At 49.1% G+C, this 20,282-nt stretch overlaps 1 protein-coding gene and 1 non-coding gene across 5 annotated transcripts in view; one reads left to right on the forward strand and one right to left on the reverse strand.

The window, feature by feature from the left end:
• CPT1A (carnitine palmitoyltransferase 1A) overlaps positions 1–20,282 on the reverse strand; it is a 50,162-nt gene that overhangs the window by 14,302 nt on the left and 15,578 nt on the right. For 3 of the 4 annotated variants that reach the window (XM_032490058.1, XM_032490057.1, XM_032490055.1), the window contains exons 4-13: positions 16,935–17,106; positions 14,888–14,989; positions 13,002–13,139; positions 11,969–12,046; positions 10,403–10,510; positions 9,246–9,333; positions 8,344–8,539; positions 5,842–6,030; positions 4,781–4,886; positions 37–153 (exon numbers count right to left, since the gene is read on the reverse strand). In XM_032490058.1, the coding sequence (XP_032345949.1) occupies positions 37–153; positions 4,781–4,886; positions 5,842–6,030; positions 8,344–8,539; positions 9,246–9,333; positions 10,403–10,510; positions 11,969–12,046; positions 13,002–13,139; positions 14,888–14,989; positions 16,935–17,106 (1,294 nt within the window). The remainder of the gene's footprint in view (positions 1–36; positions 154–4,780; positions 4,887–5,841; positions 6,031–8,343; positions 8,540–9,245; positions 9,334–10,402; positions 10,511–11,968; positions 12,047–13,001; positions 13,140–14,887; positions 14,990–16,934; positions 17,107–20,282) is intronic. The other variant, XM_032490059.1, reaches the window with a different exon arrangement.
• LOC116666697 lies at positions 7,700–7,825 on the forward strand. Its single transcript, XR_004323601.1, has one exon. It is a non-coding gene; the product is annotated as a small nucleolar RNA SNORA20 (small nucleolar RNA).

Genomic DNA, 20,282 nt, shown 5'->3' on the forward strand with positions numbered 1-20,282 from the left:
AAGGTAACGGGCAGCTGCCTGGTAACCCGGACGTACCTCCTCCGGGATGTCCCACTGCAGCCGAGTGGGGTATGGAATGTTTGGGTTGGTGTCCCCTTTACAGTGTCCGTCCTCCGTGTAGCCCAGCTGGAAGCTGTCAGTGGCCATGACATACTGTCGGAGAGAAAACGATGTACACGTCACGCCAGAGGTCACTACAGTTTATAGCGTCACATACAACGTACCTGACCTCCCAAAGTGGACAAACCCTTGTGCTCTCTCTAGAGGTGTCACTAAGACTTAACGCTGACGTCCGGTACGTGCCTGCAGGCTGCTGCGCATTCACACCCTCTGCACGGCCACCTAACGGGACAGTTCTCATCACCATCTCAGGGGAGAGAAAAACGGACCTGAAGGGGCTCAACAGCTTTCAGATGGGTGAGGAGCACGGCCCAGATTCAAGCAGGGTGTCCGCTGCGCACGGAGCCTCCTTCCAGGTCCCGCCTACGAGCTCGTGCCCTCTGGGCACTAGCCTGGGGGAATTACATCCAGCGGACGAGGTGCTAACTATTTTATTCCCGCTCATAGGAAACGGCCTCGGGGAGGGGAAGAGTGTGTCTGAGTTCACACTCTGGTGAGCCAGGACCTGGGCACAGGTGCAGAAGTCCTCTCTTTGCTGGCAGGTGAACCTAAGCCAATTTATTCAACAGTATTGACTGAGCACCTCCTATGGGCCAGCAATGCTTCTGAGCACCAGCGACAGGACAGCGAACAAAACAGACAAGAATTTCTGCCTTTCTACAAAAGGTTACATGTGGCCACATGGCCTAGCGATTCTGCTCCAGGGTACGTACTCAAAAGAAATGAAAACCCATGTTCACATAAACGCTGCACACTGCGAGGAGGGTACAGCTCAAGTGGTAGAGCGCATGCTTAGCGTGCACGAGGTCCTGAGTTCAATCCCCAGTACTGCCTCTAAAAGTCAATCAATGAGTAAGAAGATCTAATTACCTCCCTGCCAAAAAAATTTTTTTTAATTTTTAAAAAAATTTTCAAAAAGTGAACCACACTTAAAAAAAAAAACTTAGACACTGTGTAAATATACCACATCTTCTTTATCCAGTCACCTGTTGATGGTTGTTTCCATGTCTTGGCTATTGTAAATAGTGCTGCTATGAACACTGGGGTGCAGATGTCTTTTTGAAATAAAGTTTTCTCCAGATACATGCTCAAGAGTGGGATTGCTGGATCATAGGGTAAGTCTATTTCTAGGTTTTTAAAGGAATCTCCATACTGTTTTCCATAAAGGCTGCACCAAACTACATTCCCACCAACAGTGTAAGAGGGTTCCCTTTTCTCCACATCCTCTCCAGCATTTATCACTTATATGTGGAATCTTAAAAAAAAAAACAACCCACAAATGAATTTATTTACAAAACAGAAACAGTCACAGACATAGAAAAAACACTATGGTTACCAAAGGGGAAAGGGGGAGGGGGAGGGATAAATTAGGCATTTGAGATTAACATACACACAACTATACATATACAATAGATAAACAAGGTCCTACAGTACAGCACAGGGAACTATATTCAGTACCTAGTAATAGCCTATAATGAAAAAAACATAAAAAGAAGTATATATGTATGGATAACTGAATCACTATGCTGTACACCAAAAATTGATACATTGTAAACTGACTATGCTTCAATTAAAAAAAACATGGAGGGAAGGTATAGCTCAGTGGTAGAGCACATGCCTAGCATGCACAAGGTCCTGAGCTCAATCCCCAGCACCTCCATTAAGAAAATAAATAAATAAATAAACCTAATTACCTCCCCCCAAGAGCAACAACAAAAACTTGTACACTAACGTTCACAGAAGCATTATTTACAGTAGCTAAAAAGTGGAAAAAATACACATGTCCATCTAGTGATGAACAGAAAAACAGTATGTGGTCTAATCATACAAAGGCATAGTATTCAGCCCTAAAAAGGAGTGAAGTACCAATAACAGCACAACACAGATGAACCTTGAAAACATTAGCCAGACACACAAGACCATGCACTGTATGATTCCATGTCTGTGAATGGCCAGAACAGGCAAACTGACAGAGACAGAAAGGAGATCAGTAGTTACCAGGGGCTGGGGCAAGACAGGGGTGGGGAGTGTGTTTTGAAGGTGATGAAAATGTCCTGGAATTAGAGAGTGGTGATGGTTAAACAACACCTTGTAAATACACAAAAAACACTGATTACACTTTTAAGAGGGTGAATTTTATGGTATGTGAATTTCACCTCAAAGTAACAAGCAAATTTTTTATTTATTAGAGGTAAGATTTATTTTTTTTTTAATTTTATTTTACTTTTTGTTGGGGGGGGATTAGGTTTATGTATTTATTTTTAGAGGGGGTACTGGAGATTAAACCTAGGACCTCGTGCATGCTAAGCATGTGCTCCACCATTTGAGCTGTACCCTTTCCACCAATAAACAGATTTTTAAAAAGGAATCCCTGCACTCAGGGAGCTTACATGCCAGTGAGGGAAGGCAGGAAAAAAAAATCCAAGGTCAGATGGTGATATTGTCAGATGGTGAGGGGGCAGGGGCTCCAGGACAGGGCAGTGTGGAGGGGCCCACGTGCATGTGTGTTCAGCATCCTGCAGACCTGAGCAAGTGAAGATGCCAGCTTATTTGTGTCTGCTCTGCATCAGATCCCCCAGAGTCCAATACAATTAATCAGAAGTGCACTGAATGCCAACAGGATTCAACCTGGACCAGATTTGTTTTTAACTAGCCTGGTGTCCCCATACCGGCCCCTTAACCAGCCCTTGCATGGGCCTCTATGACAAGACTGGGTCAGTTCCCATCCACGTGGGGGAGCATCTGGGCTCCTGTCCCACCCCTGCAGTCATCGGCCATTCCGTCAAGTGGGCAGTTAATAGTTGAACACCCCACTTCCAGCTGGTCACCCTGGTCTAATACTAAACCCTTTTACCCTTATCTTCCCCAGAGTACTGAGGAAAACACGCCTGACCTTGTCAATATCCCACAGATTTCACTACTGCGTAACTTTACCCTCTGGAGTCCGGACTGCCTATGATTCAGTCTTTCTCCAAAGAACAGCTCATATGCACTCATTACTGGGAGAGTCCTTGGAACAGGGTGTAACAGGCCTGGACCACTATGCTCTGCAGAGAGGTTTAAAGTGTCTTGTTGCTGCGTCCAGCGGTGCCGAAGGGGTTTGATCTTTGCTGGATTTTCAGCTGAAAGGCTCCGCTGAGGCCTTTGTCGGCACCAGCAAAGACGGCGCTAAGTGGAGAGCCTTTTTGGTACCTTTCCATCATGTAGTGATGTCTCAGGACCACACCGCTGTCTTACAGACTGGAGTAATTTTTTTTTTCTTTTTTACCCTTTATCCCCACATTATTAAAAAAACCTCCCTTGGTTGAAGGAACGGCAGGTTGAATTTTGCCAAGACCCTAACCAGAGGCATGGAGGTCAAGAGAAGCGGAGACGGGGTGACAGAACACCCCTGTGGTCTCCTCACAAGTTCACCACGAGATGTGATCTCAGGGACACGCCCCGGGCTCCACACCCTGTGCAGGACGGTGAGGCGACCAGCCTGCCGTCACAGGGGTGTGTCTCCCTCGTGGGCAGGGATGGGGGGTACATTTTGTTCCCCTCCATTTATTAGAGCAGCAGCAAAACTACGTGTTCCGTTTGACTCTCAAGGGCGGTGTTGCTTTAAACAAAGTTACCTCAAGTCTCATGAACACAGGATGACACAATTTCTGGGTCAAGTCCACTGTTTTGTTTTGGGTTTTTAGGGTTTTTTTGTGTGAAGTATGTTGTGTCAGTTTCAGGTGTATAGCAAAATGATTCAGTTATACATTTTTTTCAGATTACAGGTTATTGCAAGATATTGAATATAGTTTCCTGTGCTGTACAGTAAATCCTTGTAGCTTATTTTATGTATAGTAGTTTGCATCTGTTAATCCCATATTCCTAATTCATAACCCCCCCTTTCCCTTTTGGTAACTGTAAGTTTGTTTTCTATGTCTGTGAGTCTGTTTCTGTTTTGTAAATAAGTTCCTTTGTGTCATTTTTTTAAGATTCCACTTACAAGTGATAGCATATAATATGTCTTTCACTGTCTGTCAGATCCACTGTTGATATGCCTTGAGTTCAGCAGTTTCCTTCAACAAGAACCTCACAGGTGAGTTAAGAAAATAAAACCTTCATTCAGCTGTTCATGCCAAATGTGACACAGTTCAAACAGCTCAAAGAGAAATGAATCTTAAAAACATTTTAAAAGGTGGCAGGACCAATCTGCACTGTGTTTTTAAAATACAGGTGGAGGGAGAGGATGATAGAGATTTGGTAGTTTCTCAAAAACTTAGTAATTCTAAAAATTAAAAGATATGGTAAAAGGCACGTTGCATTTTTATAAACAAAGATTTTAATACACTTGCTTTTATTTGGCAGACAGGGAAGTCTAGAGCCAAGAAGGGGTGATGTCTCATGGTACCTGAACTTCAGTTCCGGCCTGGAGTCTTGGCGTTAAAGCCAAGGCCATCTCATTATTTCCGCTCAGGACATGACATTCGATGTGTTTCCATTTAAGGAACCTCAGCCACGGGGGATGAAGACAGGAATACCTTGGGTGACTCATTGAACTTTCTATGCAGCACTGACACCCGCTAAAACTGCTTTCTGTCTGGATACACCACGAAACTAAATTGTCTGGGGTTTGGCTTTCCAACAGCAATTTTCACTCAAATTCAACCTACAAAAAACTCACCTCCCAAAGGTGGCCGGCGATGGGGGCGTCGGCCCAGGAGTGCTCTGCGTTCATGCCCATCTTCCCGTTTTTGAAGACGACAAATGTGAACGACTTATCAAACCACCTACGGGAAACGGAGACACCTATGGAACTTAAACGTTCACAAAGACAGAACTAAACCCAACGATGTGTGTTTTCTTCCGGTAGGGCCCACTGACTCTGCACCCTCCCCTCAAATGGCTCACAGACGTTCACAACTCTCCGCAGGGGACAGTAAAAGTGCACATGGGGCTCTGAGTCATTCGCTTCTCCTCTGTTCCCGACACAGAAGTATGTGTTTAGGTACCGGAGACCAGAAGGAGAACAGTGTATCGTAACAAAAAAGGATGCACAAGACAACCGCGGAGAGACCGGGGGTGGGGGGTGAGGGGGTGGCTGCATGGTCGTCCCCCAGTATCTCAGTGGGTGGGTTCCAGAACCTGCTGCTAATACCAAACTCTGAGGATGCTCACACCTCAGATGGCCCTCCGTGCCTGCAGGTTCCACAACCAATCGTGGCTCTTACACACAGTCCACAATGCGCAGTTGGCTGAATCCACAGGTGCAGAACCTGCGGATACTGGCTGTCCATGCCACACACCCCCGCCCCCACCTCAGCCAGTCCTTGCCCACAACCTGATGGGCAGGGAGGACCTCACTTCACACGCAAGGAAAAAGTGGCTCCAGGAGGTGGAACAGCCTCACTGCAGCCACGTGATCAGAACTGACATCCAGGTCAGGCCCTGTGCACCACCTTCTCTCCCCTGGTTCCAGGTAACCAGTAGCCATGCCTCCCTAGCATCTCCGAACGGAGGTGGTCGTGCACAGAGAAGGGGAGAATCTCAAATGTGCTGTGGGAGGCGTGTGCATGTGTGTGTGTGTGAGACAGTTTGGGTGGTAAGAAGAGAATCACAAGTTAACATTTTCACGCTAGTCTTATTCCTTACAAGCCTAGATACTTGAGACTGGGTATCAGCCACGTGCAACGTTTCCCCCACGTTCACAGGCAGACCACTGTCTTCCAGAAGGTAAGTGACTACCTGTCGAAACACCTGCCGTGCAGCAGAGACTTGGCGTAGCTGTCCATCGACGTCTCCACGTCTTCCTTCCTGTATCCTTGTTCGGTTTCGTCCAACGTCACGAAGAACGCTGCTTTCTCCACGGCATCAAGGGACTGCTTATTTTTGCCCTGTCCAAAATAGGCTTGGCGACACCTGGCCCAGGGTACTCTGCAGTGAGGATTAAATACAATTCAACCTGTCGCAGTTTGGTGACATCTCCATACATGGGATGTTTGAAATGACAATGTTTTTAGGAGCTGAAGGAAAACTACATGTTTGTGACTTTCTCCCTTTATAGACGTCCGTCCACCTGCCTGCCCTGCTCTGCGGGCTGGGGCCTCACCTCCTCCTGGTACCCGACCCAGGGCATCACAGACACGGCACGGAACTTCAGCCCACAGACGCCACTTGAACAAGAATGCTGCCGGGCCCGAGCTCGGCTGTCCAGGCAGCAGACCCGCAGGCAGCACCTCCCCCAACCCTCCCACCCCGGCTCCCAGAGCCCCTCCACAGGACCACCCTACGTAAGCTCTGGCAGTGACGGTCACAGCGAGTGACAAGAGCACATCCCTCATGCCAGGATGAGCTCACAAATCTCAGCGCCACCGTTCTCATCTTTCGGGTGAGGACACTGAGGCCGGACAGGAGCTCTGCGGCAGGGAGGGAGCCAAACCCAGGACAGCCGACCCCGAGTCCACACGTCCACACTACAAATGACTACATGACATCCCCGCAATGAGGGGCACCCTCGGGAGCCAAATTCAAGGGATTCTTTTCCGTCCTGCCCCACATGGGACATGCGGAGCTGACGTGACACCCACTTCTTGAGAGTCGCCCCTGAGTGGCTTCCCCAGATTGCTCCTGGGCCCCACACTCAGACTGCTGCCCACCCTCCAGATCAGGGTCATCTGGCCTGTCTCCCGCCCTCTTCTCCCTGCAAGGGCTCAGCCGACACCACCTGTGGTGCCAGAAAGCCCAACAACACAATGGGTCCCCTCAGCCCAACATTTCCTGGGTTCCCGGGGACAATGGTGACCACAAGGACGGCTGGCGTGCGCTCGGCACTCAGGCAGGTGAGGTGTGGGAGCTTGAGGGGTGGGCGCTCACTGAGTGTGACAGATGACACTCCATCAGCACTCGGGACCTGGGGCTCAGTCCCCAGGACACTCTCCACCTCTGTTCCAGCTGCATCCATGCCCCCAAGTGATGGCCAGATACTCTGGTCTGAGCCTCCCCTCCAGCTCACCCTGCCCATTTCCGGTCCTCAAGCAAGGAGGACTCCTGCCTCCAGGAGGCCCCAGACCAGAATAAGTTCGTAAGACTCCTCAGGTCACCCCAGCCTAAAGTGGTCCTTTAACAGCACTGGGTCACAGAATCAAGCCCAAATGCCATCGGGCACACGGGCAGTCGGATCCAGCCCTGGCCCACTCCACAGTTTCCAGCAACTGTTCCCTGGCATCCGCCACCCCTGGGTCCACCTGGCTCATGGCCGCCCTCTGCGTGCCCTGGCCCAGGCATTCTCCTCTTCTCTGCAGACCACTCACTCACCACCTCACTTACGACAGCAGCCATGCTGCTGACCTCAGGGGTCCTCAACCAGGGCCCCAGAGACCCTGGGCCAAACTGAAGACAGATTCCCTTGTGACGCTCCAGTGGGAGCGGCCAGAGACACCGCTCATCACCCTGCAGTGCACAGGGCCCCTCCCCACCCAAAACAAAGTCTCGTCCAGCCCCAAGTGCATCAGAGCGCAGGCTGTGCAGGCCAGGTCCTGGAGCTTCAGACAAGGCAGGAAGTCACCCCAACACAGAGGCCTTGGGGTAATGGCGTCTGCTTCCCCTTCCCATTCATTTGCTGCTAGAGTCTGGATGACGTGAGCAGTTATATGCCCGGGATAAAACAAGGTGGGGCCACTGCAAGCTGGGGTGGGGTACATTTCATCTCTTCTTCGTGGTCTAGACACTGTGTTCACGTCTAAATGCCCTGTGTGAGCAGGCTTTAATCAATGGACTTACAGTGAATTTCCATATGGATTTAAGAGTTTCACTATTTTAATTTTTTTTTCCTTTTTCTAGTGGGAGAGGTAATTAGGCCTCTTTATTTATTTAATTTTTTTAAATGGAGGTGTTGAGATGGAACTCAGGACCTCACGCATGCTAAGCACGTGCTCTACCACTGAGATATACCCTCACCCCTAAGAGTTTCCCTATTTTTTTAATAAAACAATAAAAAAAAAACCCTTGTCTGTTTCCTCAGTCAAATACACTGCAGCCCCGTGAAAAAGCCTACCTCCTTCCCTCCGTTGTGCGCCTGGGATCCTGTCGCCCAGAGATACCAAGGAGACCCGAGGGGCTGCGGGACCTGCTCCCCAGGGACAAAGCCCGGCCACCACTGCAGGTGGCAGACAGGACCCCGGTGAGGAGAGTACCATGAGCTCCCGACAGCCCCCCCAGGACACAAGGACGTCACGGAGGGGCGCACACCTCTCTCCCGCAGTGAGGGCTGCCAGCTTCTCCTCCCCAGCCTGGGGCTCGGACGGGTCATCCAAAATCCTCTGCATCTGCTGTTCGATTTCTCGGGGCTTCAACAGCCTGCCGTCGTGGTAGAGCCAGACCTTGAAGTAGCGCCCTCTGTGGAACACGACTATGTGCTTGCTGTCCCGCATGTGCTGGATGGTGTCTGCGCCGGGTCGGGGTGGACACAGAATCCAGAGGCACCAAGTTAGAGGAGGCGAGAAAACCAGCCCCAGCCTCTCGACGGCACCGATTCCCCTCCCCGAGTCACTCCCCTCACTTCCCGACAGTCCTCAGGGGACTCAGCCCGGCACCAGGGCCGACAGCTCAGCAATCAGACAGGCCTGTATGCTGAGCCACTCCGGGACGTGCCACCTTGAGCAACTGACTGGACCCTCCCTAAGCCTGAGCCCTGGCTGGCCTGGGATGGGCCCAGGTGGAGCCGTTGACTCTCCCTCTCATTCCTGAGGGTGTCCACACCTGGACTGATTACGTGGCCACCCTACACTGGGGTGCAGGGACGAGGGGGCAGGTCAGGCTGCTGGACCACAAATCTGGTTTCCCTGAGTACAGTCCAGCATGTGTTCAAATAAACCAGAGCTAAACGCCCCTGAGGGACCCAGATGAAGACACAGGAACATTCCTAACCCGACCTGGAGAAAAACACTCAACTGCCAGACAGCCTTTAACCAAGAGAAACAGAGGTCTGCAGGCAAGTTAGCCATCCCGGCCTAAGGAAGGCAAGGAACATAAGAAAGGGTCACGAGTCTCAAACCTCCGAAATCTCAGGAGAGGCCAGCCCGCATCTCCTCACACTGAGCGCGAGGATCACAAATGCCAGTTCCCGAAGGAGCCCTGAGGAATCCACACACCTGTTTCCTCTCCTGGGATCCGGGACGTATTGAACATCCGCTCCCACTGGGCAGAGCAGAGCGGAATTGTAGACCCCAGAAGAAAAATCTGCAATAGAAATACGTTTCAAACGAAAATTTAAGGAGCAAATTAACATTCACACATTTCAATGCTGGGTTTGTTTTCTGTGCACCCAGCCAGGTTTGACTGCATCTTTTCCAAACTCTATAAAGAACCGTGGTTCCCGGGGACACTATGCTTCACTGGCGTTTGCTAAACCAGACCAGGGCACAATGTCCTGCATCTTATCCCTAAAAAACACACCCTAATAAGTCATAAATGACTCTTAAACCAAAGGGGTAGTTAAGAAAAAAATTCCTTGAGGGGAGAGGGTATAGCTCAGCAGTAGAGTGCGTGCTTAGCATGCACAAGGTCCTGGGTTCAATCCCCAGTGCCTCCATCAATAAAATAAAATAAATAAGTAAGCCTAGTTACTTCCCCTGCAAAAAAAAATTTTTTTAATTAGTTTTTAATTTTAAAAATTAAAAAATGCCTTCCTGTGAGTAGTTCAACAACTATGTTATTTCCTTCATAAGCAAACGAGCATTTCTTTGAAGAACAAATTACGGAACTAAGGTACATCAGATGTATATCCATTTAGGATACAAAGGAGAAATAAATAGCAAAATAATCATGCTGAGTGAAAGGCTAGACCAAAAAAAAAGAGTGCATGCTGCTAAGATTTCATTTCCAAGCTTTGGAAAATGCAAATGTATCTGGAATGACAGAAGCAGATCAGGGTCTCCCTGGTGGGCAATGGTGAGGGCGGAAGGGGACACAAAGTCACACAAGAGAACTCCTGGAGCGGGGAGCGGATAGCTCAGGGGTAGAGTGTGTGCTTAGCATGCACGAGGTCCTGGGTTCAATCCCCACTACCTCCGTTAAAAAAGGAACAATTAAAAAAAGTAACGTAAAAATTTTTTTTAATTTTAAAAAATAAAAAAAGAGAACTTTGGGGATGGTCCACGATCTCCATTGTGGTGATGACTTCACAAATACAGACACAAATCAGCATGTCAGAACTTAGACTGTACACCTCAAACGTGTGCAGCGCATCCATTATCCCTCAATAAAGCTGTTTTAAAAGAATTTTTTAAGAAGCAGTTGGTTTGCTTACTGGTTTGATTTCCTCCCGGTCCAGTTTGCGTCTGTAAAGCAGGATGGCGTGGATACCGTTGCCCGCTCTCGCCGCCTGGATGTGCGTGGGTAAGACGTACAGCAGATCCTGACGCGGGAAAACACAGGACAGCAGGGAGATGTTCACAGGAAGGAACAAGCTACCGTCAGCACACAATTAGAGCGTGCCCACGGGTGTGTTCAGGACGCCTGCTCTGCTGGAAAATAAACTGTTCTCATTTTCCACCCTTGGTCAGTTTTATTTTTGTTCACGTTTTTTATAAGGATATAAGCCCCCAGGTAAGTCTTGGGCTGTGAAAGGTAACAGTATCTTTTTAAATTAACTTGTAGGGGGAGGGTATATAGCTCAGTGGTAGAGCGCGTGCTTAACATGCGCATGGTCCTGGTTTCAACTCCGCAGTACCTCCATTTAAAAAAAATTCTTTTAAAAAATTTTCAATAATTTTATTATTTTGCAAAGACTCATAGGTTGTTACAAAAGAATTCTTTAAAAAAGTTAGATTGTAAATAAATATAATTCAAGTTTTAAAAAAAGACAACAGTACTTCATCCCAAATAGCCTCATACAGCACACAAAAAGAAAAGCAGAAATAAAGGGAGTGATTAGATAATGAGGAAATTTTCTGAACGAGAAGTAACCAAAGGTTAAAATAACCTTTCATATAGAGCAGTGCTCGCACCTTCCGGAATTTGGCGACACATTTCTAAAAGTCTAAATTTTTCGAGTCCAAGGGACATTCATCTCAACCATACTCTGAGAGGTCCTACGAGCAGGGCAGCCCCGATGATGTGGGGAAGTGCCTCTGTCTGTAGGAAACAGACACCAAAGTCTTCGGGAACCAAAGGGCACCAGGTGGCTGGCTTGCTCTCAAAAAGAAGTTCTCTGGGCCACGCCAATGATTTCTCTCTAAGTTTGAGATTATTAGAAACAGAAAAGAAAAGAAAAAATTCCAAAGGAAGACAAGCAGAAAAAGCAAACAACAAAATAGATATGATGACAGAAAAAAAAAGGAAGCAAAAAGCAGAAAGAAAGGGAAAGAAAGACCCCTTAGTCACTTAACGCCAGTTATCAGACCCCAAATGAGGTGCTTCTAACAAACAATGGAGTGTGCTCTCCCAGACCACCCGCGTCTCGAAAGACAAGAGACGTGAGATGACACTCAAGGTGGGGCTGCTGGCATCTCAGGGCACAAAAGGTCCTAAATGAAATCTCAGGTGACCCACATTCCCGGGAGGGCGCCAAGGGGCGCTGGGCAGGGATGTGAGCCTTCATTGTTACCCGGGCTCAGTTATGAAAACAGGGAGGAAGCCCACTGGCCACGGGAGCACTCCTGCCAAGTTCTCTGCAGTGCTTGGTGGGTGCCCGTGAGCTACTCTGCAAATACAAACCACGTCCAGGGGGATCTCCAGTATCAAAAGCAGGTTGTGGGCTCCCTGCTGGGGCGTGAAGCCTTTGGACAGCGGAAGCCCAGAGCACCCCTCGGCAGCTCGCAGGGCCACCCCAGGCAGGGGGCTCCAGCAGACCCGCGTGGGCCTGGGGACTCACCATCGCGTAGTAGTTGCTGTTCACCATCAGCGGACCCCGGCCTCGGAGGTAGATGTACTCCTCCCACCAGTCACTCACCTGTCAGGTGCAAACAGGAGAGAACAGCCAACAGGCTGAGGAGGAGGGACTCAGGCTGCCCTGGGCCCCGGGCCGGGGTGGGGTGAGAAGGGGGCAGGGGAGGGCGCACGCTCTGTCCCACATGTCCCACAGCACTTGCGGTAAGACAGCCCTCTCTGGATGGGATGCAGAGCAGCGGGAAAGGGGAAGTGGCTGTATTCAAGTCCGGACAGCCAGAAGGCAGATCACCTTCATTTTACAGATGGCTTTAAAAAAATAAAATAAAATAAAATAAAATAAAATAAAATAAAATAAAATAAAATAACCAAACGGTCAACAAGTGACACATGTGTGGCTTGCCAGCATTTCTTCACAATCAATACCATCCAAAACTGCCCCGCAGACGGCTCCTCCTGCTTGATTCCCAAGTCTCCCCGAGACAGCCACTGGCTCAGCCCGGTTCAGTTTCCTTCCAGAGCCACGCAGGGTCCACAGTGTTGTCCTCCCTCCCCAGCATGACTTCCCAATCCACTGCAGAGGGCCAGCAATCTCATCCTAACCACACCCCAGCCTTCAGGACCCAAGGAGCACAGTTTTGTCCCTTTGTGTTAAAGTACACATACACGCAGCACAGTGTGCATCTAAGGATCTAGGTGTATGTGTGAAAATGTTTACAAATTCAACACACCCACGTAACCAGCACGGGACCAAATCAACCAGGGGATGTGCCTGGCCCCACTCCAGCACTCTGCACTCTGGTGGCTGCCCACCCACTGGTTCTGTCCAGTCTCCTTTAACGCCTTCTCCTCTGCATTAGCTGTTCCTCAGAACCTCAGCTCCCCTCCCTTGTTTCATCCACCAAACATCTCCCCCAACCCCATGCTCGCCAGGCACCAGGAAGCTCAGCTGGTTCGTGGAACAGATGATATTCATACAAAAAATTCCACTAAGAAAAATGGCATGTCTGTACACTTACATAATTTGTAGCCCACCAGGATTTCAACTTCAAATACCACTGCAGTCTGGGTCCAAGACTGACAGCAAAATCTTGGGCCAGAGCCGTCATCCGCTGGAAGTCTGCTTCCTTCATAAGAGGCCTCACGGATTCCAGATACTGGGGTTAACGAACAAAGCACAAGCCTAGTTAAAACGGGGAATTTCCTCACCTGTGCCTTAGAAAAGGGCTAGTCTGCATGCAAGGTCACTAACTCCAACATGAAAGGGCGTTTCAGGTCAGTGGTAACAAAACAATTCAACTTTTTTGTCCTGTACTGGCATCCAAGCTCCCCAGATCTTGCATATGCGCGAAGTCACCAAAGGGGATTCCAGACTGACAAGATCATGGTGTGTCTTTTCTCCATCACTTGGTCCTTTAGAAGAGCTCTATTCTCACCTTAGCTGCGAAGGTGCCAGTGAGATGGCTGGGGAGGCCCTGAGAGTGGAGGGTGGAACTAAAGGCCGGTGCTCAGGACACCAGGACAGGAAGGAGGAGACAGGACAATGACGAGGACGGGGGCGGTCACGCCACCAGGCCGAGGCCAGGCCTCCAGATCAGGCTTTCGGGGCCCCCACTTTGATCTGCTCCGGCTGAACAGACCCTCGCAGGTGAGAGCGCGCAGGCAGCAGTGCAGGGCACGCAACAGCGTCTGCACGTACCCGAGCGAATGCACCGGATGGCGGCCTGGGGGCAGCGGTGGGCCCCAGCTTTCCCCCCAAAACGACCAGTTGTTAAACATGGTGAAGTTTATTCAAAGTAAGTGCATTCATGAAACAGAGTATCACGCTCTGAACAAGCTCCAAACGCGAGCGGAAGGCAGAGCCCGCCAGCCGAGCGAGACGCCCCCCAGGACAGCCCGGGGGCTCACCCCCACCTCCCGCCAGCGCACGGGTCAGGGCACAGAAGAGCTTGTGAAGGCCAGAAGGGACTCAGTAACTAAGCCTGGATTCAACAGTGAAGATGTTTCCTGCTTATAGTTTTTAAAATGGGGCCACAGGACATGGAAAAACTCCTATGTTGCTGGTGGGAACGTAAAATGGTGCAGCTGCTGCAGGAACCAGCCTGGCGGTTTCTCAAGGAGTAAGACACAGAAATTCCACGTGATCCCTCAATTCTTCCACCCCTAGATCTGAGCCCAGGAGAACTGAAACCCAAACACAACCTTGTACGTAAACGTTCACAGCAGCACACTCACAACAGTCAACAGGTGGGAACAACTCAAATGTCCATCAACAGATGAGTGAATTTTAAATTATGCATACAGTAGGACGCTAGTTATAAAAAGCAATGAGGTACTAACAGAATGTACTTAATGCCACAGAATTTTACAGTTTGAAATGGGGACAGGGTCGGGGTGGGTATAGCTCAGTGGTAGAGTGCATGCTTAGCATGCACGAGGTCCTGGGTTCAATCCCCAGTGCCCCCATCAAAAATAAATAAATAAATAAAACCTAATTACCCCCTCTCCCCCAATTTTTAAAAAATAAATTGGCTAAAATTGTTAATTTTATGTTATATATACATTTACTATAATTTAAAACAATATATCAAAACCCACTGTACTGCTTTAAATCAGTGAATTGTATGATACAGTGAATTATACCTCAATAAAACTGCTCAAACAATTCTGCCAAGCAGATTTTGCATCACATATGATGCCTTTTTAAAAAACACCTAAGATGTGCTGATTCACTAAGGGGGAAAAAAGATTCATAACTTTTCACAAGCCTACAAGGTCTATTGCTGAGCGCTAACACAGCCTGTGACGGTAAATTAACTTACACTCATCAAGTCATAATAAACCTCAATCCCAAAGACACTGGCGTTTCAGAGGGAACGTTCCAGGGGCCGGAAGCCGCACCTACCCTGTTCACAGTGTCTTGCACGGCTGGGACCGGCAGGCGGGGCAGAGACGTCTGGAAGCTGTATAGCATGGGTTTGCGGCCTGAAAAGATCTTGACCATACACTGAAAAAAGGAAGAAAAAGGTACATTGTCAAAGATGAGACTCTGTTAAAGATCTGAAACCAGTCATCGAGTGTATATAACCTCCTGACTGTTGACTGATTTTCTGTGATGGTTCATTTCTCCTCTAGTCCATTTTCTGTCCCCACACTCGCAGGTCTCAGCTTACAAACTGGTAATCCCGAATAAAACCAGGTGGAACGAAAGCCTACGTCTGACCGATGCCTTGGAAGTCCTGCCCAGTCTAGGACACCCAGACACTGGGTCTGACTGTGCTTCTGCACACAAGGAAAGTTCCACCCACCTACTGGGGTGAGGCCCTTGGCTTCGGGGTCGGCTCCAGGCTCTGGCAACAGTGAGCAGGGCCTGGGAGACATACAGGGACTTGGAGCCAAGCCTGGGAGAAGCAGGGCGGCCCGTTCGGTCACTGTCAAGCCTGTGGACGGCACGCACTTGCCTGCAATCAGCCCCTGCTCAAGTCTGGAATGATCTAAACTTGGTGTGATAGCCGGGCATCCCACGCTGCCCAGACCGCGAAGAATTTCTAGGGCTCACGGCGTGTGTATGTATGGGGGGCAGTGACTTGGCGCCGAGAGCTCTGGGACTCAGCTGGACACGAGCCACAAAGGCCACCCTCGGAAATGCCGTATACCTTACTTTGTGAAGTGTGGAAACCACCTCAGCATCTCGTCTGGGTGTTAAATTCGACTTCTCTGGAAATCAGAAACCTTACATCCAAGCAATAGCAGAAGTCGGTCTGGGAAAGAGTGCAGCCCAGGCTGTGGTGGCTACTCTTTTCTCACGAAAAGCCCCCCAGAGGTGGCATTTAGCCACGGATGGAACCAGCATGTGGTGAGATCAGGACACATCCACGCACACGGCAAGTAAGTGACCGCCAGACCGAGGGCCGAGGTAAGCTGGCAAACATACGAGAAGCTAAGGGCGAATCAGGCAGCCCTGGTCACACTGGTTAGCTGGGAAACCACTGACCGCCACATTTGTTAGAAAAGCTACAAGGAAGTAGATGGACAGCACTTTTGTTTCAAGGATGCCCTGGAAGACAAACCCAGCATACGCTGATACAAGATACTCAGGAAGTACTAACACCGTTAAAGACAAATAGTCTCTGGCCCAAATGTACGCGTCAACGTTTCAGAGAGAACGTCGAGGTGGCTACAGGGTCGGGGTGGGGGTAGCTCAGTGGTACAAACATTGGACGCTGAGCAATCAAACCTCTCCGGCAATTAGAGGTGGGCACCCAAGTCATCACCCAAGTGTCAAGGGTGAAGGCCCATGAGGACACTTCTTTCAGAAGGAAAAGCCCCCTTCCTACACCAGATACGGGACAAGCCAGGCTCAGAAGGACACACCCTACAGCACCTCGCGAGTCTGTGGAATTGCGGCAGCGGCGAGGAGAATGGGGGTTGCCAGGGGCTGGGGGACGTGGGAGTGGGGGTGGTTAAAAGGTACAAAGTTTCAGTTACACGAAATCAGTCTGTTCTGGAGATCTCCCACACGACGTCGGGCCTGTGACCAACAATACTGTGTTGTACTCCTACAAATTTGCTGAGCTAGCGTTTGCTCAGCATGCCTGAGGTCCTGGCTTCAATCCCCGGTGCCTCCACTTAATAAATAAAAAATAAACCTAATTACCTCCCCCCAGCCTCGCAAGAAAAAAAAATTTGCTCAGCGGGTAATCTTATGTTGAACGCTCTTATTGCCAAAGGAGAAAGGCAGGAGGTGAGGCAGAGGAAACTGGGGGTGGAGTGGGGGGTGGCAGTTGGATAAATCTGTGGCCTTGGTAGGGATAAAGGTTTCCCAGATACATACTTAGCTCCAAACACATCAAACTGCTAAAGAGCCCCGGCTTCCCGGACTTCAGGCATACCCCAAGAGAGCGGTTAAGAAAAAATGCACCCAGCCCCGCGCGGCAGTGGGGCTGAATTACCATCCAGATTTTGGTGGCGCGGCTGATCTTGCCGTGCTCGAGGAACATCCAGCCGTGGTAGGACAGCAGCACCTTCAGGGAGTAGCGCATGGTGAAGATGAGGGCCACCCACAGGCCCGTGCCAAACAGGACGCCGCTGACCACGTTCTTTGTCCGGCTAGACATGGAGCTGCTGCCAAACAAAAGCAGACAAGCCACGGGATCGTCAGCCTGGAAGAGGGGCCGCGGGCCAGAGTGGGCCACCCGCGACAAGGCGGAGCAGCCTTACGGGGACACAGAAGTGGCCACAGGCCCTGATGAGACTCAGGCCTGATGGGAGAGGACAACCCGTACTGACCAGCTCTCCAAAGGCTCAACCAACTTTCCTCCTGCCTCCAAATGAACCGGCCCCATTGGCCTCAAAACAGACTGAGGCTAATCCGTGTAATTGGGAAAACATGCCACCTCCTCCAGGTCCAGGGACGACGACAAGGTGACGGGTGAGGCCAAGGCCTGCCCACGATGAGAACCACGCCCCGGACTGACCTGCACTCTCCACGGCCGGGAGCTGGCAGCAACCCTGTGCCTGCCTTCCTGCTACCCACGAATTTTTCCCCTTGAACACATCTTCGGATTTCCCTGTTACTCTCAAGAAATGCAGATCATTTTGGCAAAATTATTACTTAAATGATTTATATCAAAAGAGCTTGTTTTGGATCTAGGCAGGAATATTTATCATGAATAAATGTAGAAACCGATCATGCAAAATGATCATTTACATTGAAAACTTAGAAGAGATTTTCATTTGCTACGGAAAGTGACTACAGTTTCTGGTAAAGATGGGACTTTAAAAATGAGAAGAAATGCAGCAATTTGTACATCTTGGTGGGTTGTAGTTTTAGTTGTTTTGGAAACCACAAAATATTTGTGAAATAAAATCATTTAAATAACAAATGTTGGTGAGGATATGGAGAAAAGGGAACTCTTAGGCACCCTGGTAGGAATGTAAACTAATGCAACCACTGAGGAAAAGAGGATGGAGTTTCTTCAGAAAAATTAAAAACAGAACTACCATGTGATCTGACAATTCCGCTTCTGGGTATTTATGTGAAGGAGATGAAATCACTGTCTTGAAGATACAGGCACCCCATGTTTGCTTCAGCGTTATTTACAATAGCCAAGATATGGAAACAACCCAAGTATCCACGGGCAAATGAATGGATAAAGAAGAGGTGGTAGATACACAACGGAGTATTATTCAGCCAAAAACAGAGAAGGAAGTCCTGCCATTTGTGAAAACATGGATGGACCCTGAGGGGATTACGCCAAGTGAAATAGGTCAGACAGAGGAAGACAAATGCTATATGATCTCAGTTACATGTGAAACCAAAAAAAAAAAAAAAAATCTGAAGCTACATGTGGTCATGGATGTTAACTAAACTTGTGGTCATCATTTTGCAATATATACATACATCAAATCATTATGTTGTATGCCTAAAAACTAATACAATGTTATATGCCAAATATATCATTTTAAAAAGCTAAAAAATGATTTACGTGTCCTTCAAATGATTAAAACATCCATCATACATAACCTAAAGGCATTGCCAATATTCGGAAACCACCAATCTAACATCTCCTGTTACTGAAGTAAGATAGAAATAAAAAGTAAAATACTGGTAAAAAAGTTTGCCTCAAAATTTGTATCCTTCTAGAGGAGGGAGGTGGTATAGCTCAGTGGTAGAGTGCACGCTTAGCATGCAGGAGGTCCTGGGTTCGATCCCCAGTACTTCCATTAAAAATAAAAAGTTTAAAGAAAAAAATGTTTAAAAACTTGTATCTTTCCATAACCTGTCAATTCTTATGTTCAAGTTCAACCGTAGTCTCCACTTTAAACCTACACCTTCTTTTCTAATAGTCTCAACTGCAGGCAAACCTGGATCTAGGGATTTAAGAATGTATCTTCCAGATAATCTGTATTTTACATTCCTAAGTGCTATGCCACTGAATTTTGAAATGACACACATACTTGATTCACAAAAATCAAACAGTATTTTAACATGAACAAACAAGTGACACGTCCAGCATTTCTTACATATATACACGCAGACAGGCACTTGGGCAGCAAACATCGGCAGGCAAGCTTTTTCCTGGGGGCGTTCTCCCAGGCTGCGCGGACCAGCCGGCGCAGAGCACCGCGCACACCTGCACCAGCGGAAGCCGCAACCTCGGGACGCCGGAGACCCTCTCCGGGAAGATTTCCCAGCACAGCCCTTGAACCTGGAAGGCTCTGGCCCTTAATCTGATCTTTCTAAATTTGAGCCAGGAATGGCCCAGTTTACCGCGACTGGTTTAGTGGGACCAAGAAACTAATCGCATAAAGACTCAGATTACAGAGAGCTTTAAATAGCCAACTTGTCTAAATATAATCGTGTTAGGAGAATCAGTTAAATATCTGTGTTCAATCCATGGCAGTCTGAAAAGCAGGCAGGGACAGCACAGGGTGGAGATGAGCTGTCTGCAGCGGGGCAGGCCTGCAGCTCCCTGGAAATAAAGGAAGGCGGGGAGAGGCTCGGGCTGGAGTGACCAGCACGACAAGGTCCCTGCCCCGGCTGCCTGGCGCCCAGGCAGACCGAGGAGTCTGGCAGGCGTCCAGTCCAGGCAGCACCCACTGCGGCGACAGGGATCTGCTTCCTAGGCCTTGCAGACACTGCTGAAGGCATGAGCCAGCGTCCCGAGGCCGTGAGTGACTCAGAGGGACTCCCTGTGACTCCCCTGTGTCCCAGGGCTTCGAGAATATGGAACAGCTCTCAGAAGTAAGGGGCACCCACTCAGAGCAACAGAAGAAGAGTCAGACCTTTAAGTTAAAACTGCTCAATCATTTCTTTAGCATGACCAGGCTGGAATTCAGCCACAGGCTGCGGGTTTTCCTTTCTGTCACACTTTGCCATTTTATTTTCCTCTCCGTTTCTGAAAGAATAATATTTAAATCCAAACAACTAACTGATTTTATTCAAAGGCTCAGAAATTCATCTGTTTAGCTTAGGCCCAGCTCCGACACTGGCCCTGGCCTCGGGACCACACGGGCATCCCGCCCCACGGACCCCACCTTCCTCCCCAAACCCCCGGCCCGAAAAACAAAGCCCAATCATGAGAGGAGGACTTGGGGACTATCATCTCTCTAGTAATAGACCGGAAATGCTCACCGGTGGAAGCAAGCACACGGGAACAGGATCGGGGGTCCAGCACGGGGAGCCACGGCCGGGCTGGGCGCACTAGACCTTTCTACCCAGAAAATCAAACCATGTCCTCCAGAGCAAGGGCCACAGTCACACAACCCGGGGAACGGAGACAGCCCTGTGTGTATCC

The sequence above is a fragment of the Camelus ferus genome, chromosome 10 (genome assembly GCF_009834535.1).
Source record: "Camelus ferus isolate YT-003-E chromosome 10, BCGSAC_Cfer_1.0, whole genome shotgun sequence".
Taxonomy (NCBI): domain Eukaryota; kingdom Metazoa; phylum Chordata; class Mammalia; order Artiodactyla; family Camelidae; genus Camelus; species Camelus ferus.